Raw genomic sequence first — 15,872 nt, 5'->3', positions numbered from 1 at the left:
TACTCTGGAAGATTAGTCCAAGGATTTAGAGAGCCCTCATTGTATAGTTTGTCATTTTATTATGAAATATCATTTTAATTCAAATATATTAGCAATATTTGGCCTATGGGGTATGACATTTTAAAAATCCACTAAATGTTAATTTTGGGCAATAACTTTTAAGAAAGTATAAACCTTTAAAAATTCTAAAAGCCCTAGAAAATCAGGCTGAATGTCTTTTAATTGTGGAGAAAAAAATTATTGGGATTTTAAACAATTAAATCTACATTTTTTACCCTGTGAACACAATATTTATCTTATTTCCTAAAAACTATTTTAGAGCTAGTGGACACCAAAAATAAAGTCATTGTTATTCCTATCTTGGTTTATAATTTAATAAATCAATATTGTGGCCAACACAGGTAACCTGCATTACACCAGATATGTAAAACTGATACAGAAATCATCTGAATGCTTTGAAAGAGTAGAACTAAAGGCTTTCTGCATTTGTAAATGAATGGGTTTTGGGGAGGAGGAACTAAGGTTCTTAAAGAGACCATAACATCCTAAAAATCAACAACAAAAAGGAAAAACTACTGATACTAGTTTCTAAAACTCACAGTCATAATAATGTAAAACAAATTGGTTTGCCATTTTATCTGATTTTCAATGTGCTTATACATGCAATATAAATTATAAATATTTATAACATTATAACACCATCTAAAAGAAAACAATGACGTACAAAAATCTTTATGATAAATAAAATTGCATTTAATGTTATTTTCTTGAAAACTAAAATCATTGAATTCTTTAATGTTGTATTGAATATAAACAATGCCAGTCCAAATTAGAGGAAATGTATGCCAACACCAGCTTCTGACAACAGAAACAGAAAAGTTAAAGCCCTGCAAGTTTGTCTGATTTAGGTCGGGTAATCATGGAAACAAGTGAATATTTAAAATTATTTATTTTATCATTATGCACAATGAAGAACATTATAGACGACAGAGTTCTTTCCACCACAAAATTATTTACACCCATTTATTCAGCTAGAAACACCAGCTTGAAGAGGTACTGGTATATTCCGTTTGTAATAATTTGCTTACAGCAAACAACTGTCTTATAATGGAACATGTTGAAGAAAATATTGTCTCATAAGTCTTTTTTGTTTTTTTGAGTCTCAATCACTACAAGTTCAAGGTACTTCGACAGAATCCTAGTGTCCTGAATGGCCTGATGAATGCATTAAATCAAACAGTGTGTTTGTATTCGGGAAATACTCTTAGATTCATACAAATGTTGCTTGGGTTGTGGATTTCATATTTCTCCCACTGGCACTATGACATCTGAAGAACATTTGTTATGAGAGTTTCACACCAATTTTGTTTTGCTCCTTTTTCATTAGCCGCTGTGCCTCCTTTTCCATTTTCTTTCTTTGCTGTTCCGCTGCTCTCTTTTCTCTGTCTGCTATCTTCTGTTGCCTGAAAAGAAGCATATTCCCATTTTCACTTTTAGAAAATACCACACAGGTAAAATGGCAAATACACTCCAGAAAGAAATAGCAGTGCCTTTTTAGCAGCATCAAATGTAGGTAAAAAGTCTTCATTCTTTTCACTGCTTTTTTTATATACCACTCAGAAAAGGCTGATACTGACGATTCAATCTCCCGTTACTGTAATAATTGAAAATCAGTGAAGGATGTCAAGAACATAGATATGACTTCTACTTAAGGATTAACATTTGACCAGCTCTACTAATAAAGGGGCAGCATGCAGGATGTTTAATTATTGCACATCATGAGAGTAGCAGTGGGTGATGCAATAAGCCTAAGGAGAGAAATAGAAGTTGGTCCTAGATCTAAAGGTTTAGGGTATGAGAAAATAAGAAACATGCAGGGTTGAGGAAGAAAGTTGTAGCACAGTTGGGCATGGCATAGGCCACACTAGGTTATATAAAGAAAAATCTAGTGTAGATTACCTATATATGTAGTAGCAAGCGGACTACAGTAAGTGAAATGTATATACAAATCTCAATTATACTTACAACTGGGAGTAAGCAGTTATAAATGACCAAAATTCAAAAAGTAGAAACTTGTTTTAGGCAACATTTTTTTTTTTCCACAGAGAGGAAGGGAGAGGGATAGAGAGTTAGAAACATTGATGAGAGAGAAACATCAATCAGCTGCCTCCTACACACCCCCTACTGGGGATGTGCCCGCAAGCAAGGTACATGCCCTTGACCAGAATCGAATCTGTGATCCTTCAGTCCGCAAGCCGACGCCCTAGCCACTGAGCCAAACCAATCAGGGCTAGGCAACATTTTGACCATCACCACCAATTTACTAGCTTTAAAAGAATAATTCTTAAAATTTTAGTTTTCACTAGCTCCTCCCACTTTCAAGCAAAACTGATAATTTGCACTAAAAAAGTCAAAATGCCCATGGTAAAAAGGGAGATAGGGAAAGAATTATAAAAGGCTGTCTATGTTACAAACAAATAGGATAATCAAGCTTTGACCTGGTCAGTAACTGAAATATAAACATCAACAATTCATGTTTCTGGCACAAGAAGAAACTTAGAGATTACTGCAGACAAAATATATTTTCTGTTGATACACATCTGGAATTACTAAAGTATCAGTCTTCTTCCTGAATGAAATTGATCGTAGTAGTGGTAGGAGTTTAAGCAACTTTGCAGCACGAAGCATGTCTTCTACTGACTAAGATGTGGTATCATGTGAAACACTAAGTTTGGTTTTTTGGTCTTGTTTCATTCAGGGTACAAGAGGATAGGGTGGGAAAGAGAAGGTTTTGCACAGCGAATGTTCAGATATTTGTGAACTCATGTGCTCTACAGTGCTGTCATTAGGATTGCTGGGTTCAAAATAAACAGCCCTTTCCTTTATCCTTGTGGTTAGTAGAATCCCCAATATGTTCTAAAATACTCAGAATTCAATATCTATGATTTATCCAAAAAAGAGAGTAAAAAAGTAAATGATTTATCTTTTTGGACAATCCATACAATATAAATGATGGTGTGTGAAATTTTAAAAATATTTCCTTTATACTGAATAACTACCAAATAGGAACTAAATATTTAAAACTCTCATAATTTTACTGACTTTTAAAATGGACCCCTTAGTTGGGGCGGGGGGCCTGAAAACAAGGACAAGACCAAAAAAGAAAGTCAGTTATGACTTCCAGTTACTTAACTGCACCCTCTGCTGGTTGTTCAAGGTAATAGTAATTTATTGATAAAGACAAGCAAAGAATATACAAAAATGAAATCAGTTCGTTTTGTTAAAATAGTCAGATAAAGGGCAATTCATTTTCTATCCCTATTATAAAAGCAATCTTTTAAAATAAAATAGCTGTATTTTACTATCTTATCTTTCAAGATGCAAACATAATTTAGATACATTTATATAGCTGAGTTTTCATCAGTGATGCTAGTTACAAACTCTCTTAAGCAAATTTTACTTTTACTCTTTGAGCTAATCCAGCTAGCAAGAATTAAGTTTATTACTCACAAAAACAAAGAAATAAGAACACACCAACCAACAAAAATAAACCCGAAACCCTCCAGTATATTTTCTTTTCTGTAGAATGGGCTGTACCTGACTTATATTATCTACCTCATAGGGCTTTGAATGCATCAATTCAGATACACATACAAATGTAGAATGCTATACAAGTTATTTTAATTCATATTTGAGGGGCTAAGCACTATGATAGTCCATGGGAAAACAAAAAGAAAGGTATAATTTCTGACCTGGAGGAATACATAGTGAAAAACCAAGTTTCAAATTAGCACAGTCATCGTCAATTCAACAGAAGAACTGTATAGCTTTCTCAGTGACATAGTGGTGACTCGCATTTCATAGTAGGACATTTCAAGAGATAAGTATATTTTACAGGGAATGAAGTACAAATATAGTGTATATATCTAAAAGATCTTATTTCCCATTAAAAATTATTAATTTGCTTCTATAATACTATACATTATTGGTTTCTGTGAGGTTTTAACCACATAAAATAGCATACATGGTCTGAAATTAAAAAATATATATATATCCTATATTAGGTTCAAATGAGAATGAAGAAAAATGTACCATTTGGCAGAATAAGCTTTCTTGACCTCAAGTGTAACATGAACAAATCTAGTCCTTCTACTCATGTTGCAATGTAAACATTACTCAAATACCTCAGAACTTCTTCTGCTTGCCAGGCTGCATCTTCCTCTTCTTCCCATGCATTGGTATTTTCCTGCCAGGTATCCAAGTCACCTAATTCAGGCTACAATAAAAAAACAAAACTACAATATAGCCATACTTTCTCCCCTCAGCAATCAACAAGAGCATCTTTTAAAATATAATCCAGACCCTGTCATCCCCCTGTATCTGCGCCAGGTCCATACCATGTCACCAAGTCCTACACAAGGCCCAAATGATTTGTTTCTGGTTTGCCTGCAATGGAGGGGTTCCTGACTTTCAGCACTCACCAGTCCTGGGCAAGTCCCACTTTTTATCTCCTTTGTTTTAAAGAATACTCCTTTAACATAACTTTTCTTTTTTGCCTACTATAGTTTGGAATGGACAAGAATAAACCAATTCTGTTTCTCTTTTCAGTAAGAGGAAGGGGTTGGGGTCGGAGTGGCAGAAGGAGAAGACGGAATTAGAGATGCTTGACTGGACAACTCTGTGCTGGAGATGAAGAGAAAAACCAAGTTTCAAACTAGCACAGTCATCTTCACTTCAGCAGAAGAACTGTATAGATTTCTCAGTGACACTTACTGTCGGGGTCCCAAGCAAAATGAGGAATCGGGCAAAACCTACTCTACTGGAGCGCTTCCATATTGTGCTGCTTTTCCTGTCCTACTTACCATCAGGCTGGCCACTATTTCCCACTGTCTTCCTGGCCACTATTACCCACTGTTTCCCAGATTCTAAAAGTTCACTTTTTTCTTCCACAGACAATGAAAATGCTCATTCTGGAATGTGTCTAGTGAGGTGTGGAAGTGATTATGTGCATAAAATAACTAGAACCAATCTGTGAACAAATTTATTATGTTCTCTTTTTCAGCACTTACACCTAAAAATGAAATGAAGATGTTAAATTTTCTCCTCCTACCCATAAATGTAATATCCTATTAAAATTGTTTTAAAATTATTTCTAATTATCTCTTTAATATAAATTTCTAAAAAGTAGAACTGCTAAATCAAAGAAAAGATATTTAAAGCCACTGAAGCAAAATACAATGACTCTCTTGAAAAGTTGTACCAACTTATCCTCCCAACAGCAGTAGGTAAAAGCTTGTTTCCTTGTACCTTTGTCAATACTGGCAATTATTTTTCCTATCTTTACTTTAACATCTAAATATGATGTCTTATTATTTTACTCTGAATTTGAGAACTAGTAAGATCTATTTTTCTTCATGCTGTCAAGTTACATCTATTTTATTTGTACATTTATCCATTTTTCCACTGAGGTTTTTGACTTTTTACTGTATATAAATTTAGATATAAAAAAAGTGAAACTACTACGACTATAAAAAGGAGTGATATCTGATCCTTTAGTAGAGATGGCCTTCTAAGTAAAAAAAGAAAAAATTGTAAAAGATTGATAGATTTGCTATATAAAACTTAAATACACCAAAAACATTCAAACCAAAATATAAAGCTGAAATACTGTAAAAGATGACAGAAAAAGTTAATATCCTTAGTATAAAAAAGAGCTATCACAATACAAATGATAAGCCCCCCCCCCCCCCCAAAAAAATAGAATGTGCAATTTAAAAGAAGAACCTTATTTGTGGAATGGGTGATAAAACATTTTTGTTGTAGTGAACAAAGTGCAGGAGTCTACTACCATTCTCTCCTAGGCAATGCCCCTTTATTTTGTCTGCTTGGGAGGAAAAGCATTGGAGACAATCTCTACCTACCCTTTTTACCCCTTCCCAACTCTTTAAGCAGTTATTGATTTACAACTTTATAATGAGCTATAATTATGTTATAATATCATATAATTACTGTTAGGTGGCATACGTGTACTAATTCACTGAGGAATTCTGAATGACTTTACCAATATGGAGCATACATATATGAATATTTACAATTTAAAATAGAAAATAAAAAATTGCGCATTCTGGTGTTATGCTCTTTTAGAGAAATATCTATGGTGCTATTGTGCTATTGTAGGATCATGTACCTGCATAGGAGTTATCTAAGTTTGTAATATTTATTATGTGTGTGATCATTTATTTGGCATTGTACCTTCCCCATGAGAATGCATTCTTCTGAGGCAAGGACCTGCCTGTTATGCTTACTTTCCACGACATTACTAGCACCTAGCATAACATCTGGCATTAGCAAAAATAGTTTCTGATCACTGAATAAAAAATGTATATAAACATGGGACCCCTGGAGAGAGACCTCAGAAGCATCTGTGTAGTTTAAACAAATATGACAGATGAACAGACTGACAGATGTAGTGGTTTAAAACTATGTCTGCAAATTTTTTGATACTCCTTCTTTCAAGAGGTGGAGCCTAGTTCTCCCCTTGCACGTGGGCTGGATTTAGTAACTAGCTCCCAATGAATAAAATAAAGTGGAGGTGACAGTGTGTCACTAATAGAGCTAAGTCATAAACAGGCATTGTGGCTTCACCCCTACATGCTCTTTTTCTCAGGGATCACTTGTTCTGGGAAAGTCAGCAGTATGTCATAAGAAAATTCAAGCAGCCCTATGGAGAGGTCCATTGCAAGGATTTGAGGCTTTGTGAAACCAACCAGCATTAATTTTTTGGGCATGTAAGTGAATCACCTTTGAAATGAATTCTCCAATGCCAGGCGAGCCTTCAGATGACTACAGCCCCAGCTAATGATTTGTCTGGAAACTCATTAGAAACCCTGAGCCAGAACCACCCAGTTTAGTCTCCCCTGGATTCCTGACACACATAAGCTGTACGTGAAGAAAAATGTTTATTGTTGTTTTAAGCAACTCCCTGTGGGGTTGTTCTACAACAATAGGTGATGCATATAATCAATTAAAATTACTAATCAATAGTCTATCAAAGCATGTTTAAGCTTAGGTCTGGACCTTGGTGTATTTAAAAAGTTTAGAGGTAATTCTGATACGTTTCCAAGGTTGAGAACTGCAGTGATATACTTCCCTCACTACTTTTAGCCTTAAAGGTATTTAAGTCAAACACATTTAAAGTCAAATCATACTTTAAAGGTAAATAAAATCTATTAGGGAACAATTCACAACTCACTTAAAAATAACCTGCTGTTATGGTTAAATTTTAGTGGTAATCTCTTTAAAGGTCGTATTTAATAACATTTTGTCTCTATCTTTCATGTATACAATGGGACTCTGATGTTAGTATCCAATGTAATTTACAATCTCATAAAGAACAGGAATAGTAAAACTCCAGATTAGCCTCCCTCAATCTGACAAACATGTTTCAAAGTAACAGAAATACAAATACTATCTTCAATTCATTTTTATTGTTTTTCTTCTTCTTTAAAGAAAACAGAATCAAAGCAATCCTGGCTTAGATACCATTAACATACTTACTGATTGATGAATAAATGGCATATCTTGTGTAGCTGCTAATCTACTAGAGAAACCTGTGCTACCATCTGGGACGCCAAAATTTAATGGTTCTCTCTTCTTAATAATGATCTGAAAGATTAATTGAAATAGAATTATAGGAATATTTTATACATCACTACATAAATATAGACAAAATAATTAACTAACCAAGCATTTTATAATTATCTTAAACTAGAGGCCTGTTGCATGAAAAGATTCGTGCAATAGGCCTTCCCTTCCCCTGGCTGCCGAGCACCAGTTTTCCTCCGGCACCCGGGACCCAGGTCTTCGCTCCGGCTGGAGCCGCCTTCAGTCTTCGCTGCTCTGGCCGGAGCCACCTTCAGTCTTCGCTCCGCCGCTTTGCACCTATGTATGCAAATTAACCACCATCTTTGTTGGCGATTAATTTGCATATCTCGCTGATTAGCCAATGGGAGGCGTAGCGAAGGTACGGTTAATTACCATGTTTGTCTATTATTAGATATGTTCTACCTTTTTTCTTTTAAAATTTACAATGTAAAAAAAATTTTAGTCTATAAAAAGTACCAAAATTCTTAATTGTCACACAAATCAGTTGCATAGTGAGAAACACTGTATTTCTCTTAAAAAGCAATAATACATTTTCCTCTTCCTCATTCCTCTTTCCCTGCTTTCTTTCTCAGGTCCCCAAAATGTAATTAGGCACTTTTAGTCACAGTATTAAATAAGAAAAAAAGCTATATCCTATTACAGTATAACCAGCCCCCTATGCATGTAGATATCTATAAATACATTAACTTTTTTAAGCCAGTAGTATTACCTTTGTAACTTAAAAGCATTTTCATTCTAATTAATTTATTAGGGACTATTGTAATATATTGGGTTACTATTAAGAGCAGCAATATACTTCCAAAATACTAAGAAAGTCACTTAAACTCCTTGAAAAATACACAACTTAATGCTTTTCAGCACTGAGACATTTAGATAACTCAACAAAAACAATTATGATTATAGCATGTAAATGTTATCAGCCTTGAAAATATAAACATATAGCTGAAACTAGATGAAAGGTAGAATAGGGTGAAAAACTCTAACAGAGAAATGTGGAACAAATAAGTTCCTCAATTATAAAAAGCATATGTATAAAAAAATATTTTCTGTGCTTGACTGAACAAGAAATGAAAGTTTAGGTGTGTGTGTGTTTTAAATAGCAGAGTAACTGGTGAGGTATACTGGAATAATAACATTATAAAATTTGAAAGAGGGGGAAGAAGTGTAAGGGTAGTATGAAATAAACCCTCATTTACCATAGTATAAAATCAATGGACAATGTTTGTGAATGGTAAATCAAGGCACAGCAATTTAAGCAAGATAGACAGACAGATGATAGATAGATAGATGGACAGAGATATGTAAATATAGTGAAAAGCACTAGAAACCTAAACAGAAAGTTATGTATGAGTGGCTGCTTCTGGAAAGTAGAACTGCCTATGAAAAGTGATGGGGCAGCAGTCCTTTGCTTTTCAATAAAAGTTCTTTTGTAATCTATGATTATAAAAATTTTATTAAGTATATGTACTATTTGATTAAAAAAAAGAAAAATACTCAGCCATTGTTCTTTTTTAATAATTCACTTTAAGTGATCATCCATATTCAACTCAAAAGGGATTAAATAAAGTATGGATGACTAACACAAAACTATAATTACTCTAAGTTCTCAGAGCCTTGCCTCAGTTTTATAATGGTTACGAACAACAGAAAACACTTAGTTTATAGACATCACTAAATTGTGTACACTATTAAGGTCAGAATTGTATTTTATTTAGCTTAGTCTCCACAAATTCTGATATACAGCAGAATTTGTCTAAATATAATTTTTAAATGTGCACAAATTACTAGATGTGTCTAGGTCACTTGAATATATAAACTTTCACCTTTAACATGACAGATCAATGATCAGAAATAGGTTTTCTAACAGTACTAGTTACTAGTTATACTGTCTAATTTTAAATATGAAAAGCAGCTTCATAGTTTAATTGCTAAAAACACAAATCTTTAACTTACTTTCTGAGTTTTCCTTATAGTTGGTGTCATGTCCTTAAAATAGTCAGGTTCCAGTTGTTCCAAAGCATTTTGTTGTGTTGCCACATTCCCATTCCCTCCTTCAATCTTTATACTTGTGGGAGCATCTTCATCCCAGGAAGTCCACTCTTCAATATCTGTCTAAATTTAATTGATCAATATTGTCACCATATAGGGAGAACCTAACTGACATTTCATTCATTGTTTATTAGAAAAATGGGCTTGCTAAAACATTAGGTTTCAAACATTTTTAACCAACAGGAAAATATAAATTTTATTTCACAAACCAAAACTACATTAAAAGTTAAAAAAAAATACTTTTACTCTGAGTTAGACATCCTGTTATATCCATTAAAACAAAACAAAAGAAAAGCAAATACTTAGAAAACTGAACTGACATTAGAACTACAGCCCACAAAAGGAGGATTGGAACTTACAACCTAAGCCTAATCAGGTTGATTGCCTGATTACATAAAGAATATTAACATTTTTTTTTTTTTTCATAGAGAGGAAGGGAGAGGGATTGACAGTTAGAAACATCGATGAGAGAGAAACATTGATGAGCTGCCTTCAGACACATGCCCTTGACCAGAATCGAACCTGGGACCCTTCAGTCCGAAGGCCGACACTCTATCCACTGAGCCAAACCGGTTAGGGCTATTAACATTCTTGATAGTATTTAAGTAAGGTAAGGGTCTCAAACATATTCAAAATGTCTGTGAAATAACCCAAAATTATTCAGCACACAAAAATCAACAAATCTCAACTCACATAGGAAAAGTCAATCAACAGACACCAATCCCCAGGTGATATAAATGTTGACTAAGACTTTAAAATAACTATTATAAAAGTGGTCCAACAAGCAACCACTCTTGAAACCAGTAAGAAAAAAATAGAAAATCTCAGCCAAACAATAGGAAATAAAATAAAAAACCAAGTAAAAACTTTAGAATCAAAATATGTAACAACAAAAACCCAAATTAATTTCATGACATACTAAATGGTCTGAAATCCAGTTTGAAAAATATGGTTCCAAAACACTGATTCAACCTTTTGAAAAAAACTTACCTGTTTTGGAACTGATGAATAATCAACTGTAGTTGGCAAAGTTATTTGGTCTCCACTTAATTTCCGTCCTCTGCCAGATCTAAAAAAAAGGAGAAAAAATTTATGTCAAGAACTATCAAAACAAGCATAGGTAAAAGCACTATGGACAGTAATTTAAGGCTTATAAAAGATCTTTTCCAATTTTAGAATTAGGTACCTCAGTAATTAAGAGTTGTTCATTAAGATAAAAATGAAAAGCATGCATCAGATGAAGGTATCTAACTAGGAAGAAGATAAACAGGTCAATTTGAACATAAAATGTATTTACCTGCATATTAATCTCTTTAGGAAGGAGAATAATGTCGCTAAGCAGGTACAAACTTTAAATAACCGAAACTGTGTGATAGCCATGATGGGAACCAAAACCTGTGGAAAAGGCACAAAAAATAAATGCATTAAGTTGATTTTACAAGCTATATTCCTGTTCTGAAGTCAAGCTTAAAAGTCCTATTATAAGCTATGAAAAACAGGCATATTTTTTTTCTTTATAAACCACAAATATAGCACATTAAATTTAAAATTAAAATGTAAATCATGGGAGGCCCAGAATGGTGGCGGTGGAGGACAATGAACTCATTTCACCTCTTCCCAAATATACACATACACAGACAACAATGACTCCTGTACAACTGAGGGTTGAATAAACAGCCTCTGAACAACAAGAGGAAGATACAAATAGAGAAGACTCGGAAGCCATGGGAGCCCTTCAGGAGCTGCAGGAACTCAGCGGTCAGGACCAGTGAGCACCATTGTTTAAGTTTCCCTCCACATTCATAAGGTGGGAAGGAGCTCTATTCCTGGGATTTGGATTACCTGCAAGATCACCACAGCTGTTCCCAGGTACACTGCCCTGAGCCTTTTGCTTCCTGAACAATGGGATCAAGCAGGAAAAACAGGGTGTCCCTGAAACACTAAAGAAAACTAGCAAACCAAAGGGAAGAGAGAAAAAAAGATGAAAAGAATAGAAAACTACCAAAACCAAAAACCAAATAACAAAATGGCAGTAAGTACACATTTATCAATAATTACTTTAAATGTAAATGGATTAAATGGTCCAATAAAGACATAGAGTGGCTGCTAACAAGAGACTAACTTCAAACTGAAAGACACAAACAGAATGAAAGTAAAGAAATGGAAAAAGATATTCCATCGGAAAATAAAAAGAAAGATGGGGTAGCAATACTCATATTAGACAAATAGACTTTAAAACAAAAAAGTGTAAAAAAAAGACAAAAAAAGATATCACATTATTTATAAAGCGGCCAATCCAAGAAGAGGTTATAAGAATCATAAATATCTACGCACCCAACACAGAAGCACTGAAATATATGCAATTATTAATGGTCATAAGGGAGACATCCACAGTAATATAACAATAGGGGATTTTAATACTTTACTCACATCAACACAGAAAATTAGACCAAATTGACTTAACAGATATATGTAGGACAATGCATCAAAAATTGCATAACACACATTTTTTTACAGTGTAGATGGAATATTTTCCAGAATAGATCGTATATTAGACCACAAGTGTACATGGAACATTTTCCAGAATAGATCATATATTAGACCACAAAGCAAGCCTTAAGTAATTTGAGAAAACTGATATATCAAGCATCTTTTCTGACCACAATGGCATGAAACTATTGCGAGGATGAGAATATTTTGTCAATAATAGATCCACTTTTTCTGATGAAACAACTGGAAATTTTACTTCCAGTTACCACTGAAGTCATTTGATTTGAAAAATACTTACTGAACGACACACAACAATATTAGTGGCAGGGGATGACCCTGTCTAAGACTGAATAACACAAGTATGTCTGCTTTCACCACTTCTATTCAACATGATAGTGCAAGTTCTGGCCAATGCAATCAAACAAGAAAAGGAAATAAAAGGCATTCAGGTTGGAAAGGAAGAAGTAAAACTGTGTGTATGTAGAAAATTCAATGGGATCTACAATCAAGTGTATTTTTTATGTTAGCACAATCACATAACTTTGAAACAATTACGAGCACAAAAAATATGAAATACTAGCAATTAAGAATTTTCTCATTCTACAAAACATTTGCTTTTGTGATTAATGAGAGAGAGGAACTAATATTCCCTGACCAGGTACTGTGTGCCAAGCACTATCTAATATTCTCACTTAACTCATAAAATCATCTTATGAGATATTATTGCTCTCATTTCACAGAACTGAAGCACAGAGAGTAAGCACATTTCCATACCCAATGACTTTAATTCAAACCTAGGTCTATTTAACTCAAAAGCCAAGAATACCTCACTAACAATAAACATTCTTAGAAATTTGGTGATATTATAATTTCCAAGATAAATTTCCCAACCAGTTGCACTTAAGTGGGGAAATGCAATCAAGCTGACTATCAAGCAACACTTGATTTTATCAATTACACTGATTTGCAGACAGGAATATTCTTTGGGACTCCTAGTTACTTGATGTTCCAATTCATTGAAGATATACAATCAATTCAACTCAATTCCTTGAAGATATATACTTAGCACCTACTATGTAACAGATTCTACCAAGAATGATGAGAAATACTACTGACCCAGTACTGAGAAACTGTGTTCACTGCTCAGCTGTCCCAAGCTTGTGATAATGCAAGGGAAGGAGGCCGAGCCCCCATCAGTCTTGCTTAATTTAGCATTTTAGGTCTTAACCAATGCCAAGCACATAGTAGGGGATTCAGGTATTTGTTGGATGGAGAGACATTAACATTCCTTGAGCACCCAACATGTTCTAGACCAGCGATTTTCAATCTTTTTTATCTCACAGCACACATAAACTAATTAATGAAATTCTGCAGCACACCAAAAAATATTTTTTTTTGCCAATGTGACAAAAAAATTAGGTATAAATTTGATTGGTTCACACCAGACAGCTATTGTGTTGGCTGTTGTCATTTTTAATTTGACAATCTAAGGGAAATGAGGTCAGTGCCCCTGACTAAATAGTCAGGTATTGCATGTTGTAAAAATTCTTGCAGGAGACCAGCGTGCCTCTTGAATATCGCTGTTCTAGACAATGCATGTTCTAGCACCTCACTGGAACCTTAAGAACAGATGAAAGGGAAGCTCAGAGGCTCACCCAGGATTTAGAGGGACTGAACCCAAAGCTCCGGCTCTTCCCACGCCATATCCCACTTGGGAAACCTTTAATGTTACACTCATCGCCTCGTTTGCTTTTTGAGATGGTCTTGAGATCACCAACTTGATAAGCACGTGTCTTAGCCTAACTTGCACTTTGGTTGCCTCAAAGCATTTTCTAGAACTCAGATATGCTATCATCTAAATTTAAACTTAACATGTCATTAAAAATTACTAAGAAAATACAAACACGTGCGCTATCGCAAGGTAAGTTTCGGAACCACGAACCAACCAATCCTCGGGGCCTTTGTAGAAATGACATCTCTAGAAAATCAAAAGACATGACAGACACCTCCGCTATGTCAAGGGGAAAAGATTCACCTACAACGTTAAAACAGAATCCTGCATTAGACATTGAAAGACTGAATCTCCTCCCTGTAAATCAACGTAAACCACCGGGGAGCCCCTTTCAGTCTCCACATTGTTACCATTTATTAAACTAAGTCAAGCCACAGTCTGCGTCGGTGCACCCCGGAGCCAACACTTCCCCAGGAGCTGTACCCCTAAGACTGTCACACACTGCGCATGTCTTTCAGACCAACCTCTGAAAAACCACATCGGATTTAACACAGAATATCCTCGATCACGTTTGCAACTCTCTGAAGTAGGTGAAGGAGGATCACCAGGCTCCAAAGAGAAACTCTGCTTGAAGGTGAATGCACTTAAATGTCCAAAACCACAGTTTGGCGGTGGCGAGAGAAGGGGCACGGGAAACGGAACGCGAGAAGCGGGTCCCAGCCCAACACCGAACCGGATCCGGCTACCGAGGCCCGGCCCGCAAGGACGAGACCCCACGGAGGCGCTCCCACAGGCGGGCTCCAGTCTCCGGAATGAATGACCCGAAAGGAAGGCGTCTCATCACCAAAATGCCTGACCACGTCAGACCACCCACCTGCACCTGCCTGGCCAACAGCAGGCTCACACCCACTGCACAGACGAGCAAAACGACAACGGCGTCCTCGGGTTACACAACCCGGCGCCATGCGCACGGCGCACTGTTAAAAGTTGGTGCCGGTGGACTGGGATTTGGGTTTTGGAAACATCTGCCTGGGAAAGCAGCAAGGTCTGCAAAGACAGGGCGGAAAGGACCCGCACATTTCCCTGCGGGGGCGGGGAGGCGGCAGGGGGTCTCGGGAGTTTCCCGGACGGCGGGCGCCCCGCGGGCCGACCGCCCAGGCGTGAGCGCGGCATGGCGAGGGCTGCACGCCGGGGGCCCACTCCCAATCGCCGTGCCCTCACCCCACAGGCCACCCTGACCCGGAAACAGTACCCCAGCATGGCAGTTGGTCAAGGGGGGGGCCGGAGGGGGGAAGGTGGGAGGATGCCGAGTGCGGAGCGAAGAGGAGGGCTGACCGGACAAGGGCAGAGGGCACCCCAAGGCCAGGGTGGCGACGGGGATGGGGAAGGGAAGCCCCTCGCGGGCGCGCGCGAGCCGCACACACTCACCTGCCCCTCCCCCTCCCGCCCGCCCGGCGGAGGCTCCGAGCTGCCGCGGGCCGCGCGCGCGCACGCGCGCACACACACACGCATGCAAGGCGCGCGCGCGCGCGCTGCCGGTCGCCTCTTCGAGCTCGCGCTCCGCCGGTTCAGTCCCAGCCCCGCTCATTCAAAGCCGGGCGCGCGCTCCGTCGCAGGCGCCGTTGCCGCCGCGCAGCTGCCATGGCCGCCGCCTCCTCGGGAAGCCCTCCCCCAGCTCCTCCCTCTCTACGCCCTCCTGGAGGGGGCTCTGGGTTTTCTCCGGGCCCCGCACTTCCGCCCCTTCGCCACACGTCCCGTCTGGACCAATAGGCGAGAGGCTGCGGGTCTGACAGCCAATGAGCGCCGGGGGCGGGGCGAGCGGCGTCGGGCGCGGCGGAGGCTGGCGCTGGGGTGGGAGTTGGTGGCTGTTGCTGGCTGTGCGGGGCGGCGCCGTGGCGGAGTGCCGGGTCCGTCGCGCGTGGTCCTGCCGTCCGTA

At 37.6% G+C, this 15,872-nt stretch overlaps 1 protein-coding gene across 5 annotated transcripts; it reads right to left on the bottom strand.

Annotated features, from left to right (window-relative positions):
* Positions 1-930: 930 nt before the first annotated feature.
* EBAG9 (estrogen receptor binding site associated, antigen, 9) lies at positions 931-15,589 on the bottom strand. 5 transcript variants are annotated; one of them, XM_006085216.2, is made up of 7 exons: positions 15,365-15,589; positions 11,012-11,109; positions 10,705-10,783; positions 9,619-9,777; positions 7,558-7,665; positions 4,185-4,276; positions 931-1,463 (listed from the first exon to the last, which is right to left on the bottom strand). In XM_006085216.2, exons 1-7 carry the CDS (start codon positions 15,446-15,448, stop codon positions 1,343-1,345), a joined length of 741 nt encoding a protein of 246 aa, XP_006085278.1. In that variant the 5' UTR covers positions 15,449-15,589; the 3' UTR covers positions 931-1,342. The 5 variants fall into 5 exon arrangements, with proteins under 5 accessions (XP_006085278.1, XP_023606680.1, XP_006085279.1 ...); XM_023750912.1 differs by lacking the exon at positions 15,365-15,589 and adding an exon at positions 15,189-15,198; XM_006085217.3 differs by lacking the exon at positions 15,365-15,589 and adding an exon at positions 14,811-15,043.
* Between the last annotated feature and the right edge of the window lie 283 nt (positions 15,590-15,872).

The sequence above is a fragment of the Myotis lucifugus genome, unplaced genomic scaffold (assembly GCF_000147115.1).
Source record: "Myotis lucifugus unplaced genomic scaffold, Myoluc2.0 scaffold_17, whole genome shotgun sequence".
Lineage (NCBI taxonomy): Eukaryota > Metazoa > Chordata > Mammalia > Chiroptera > Vespertilionidae > Myotis > Myotis lucifugus.
This window is presented reverse-complemented; position numbering and strand designations above follow the sequence as displayed.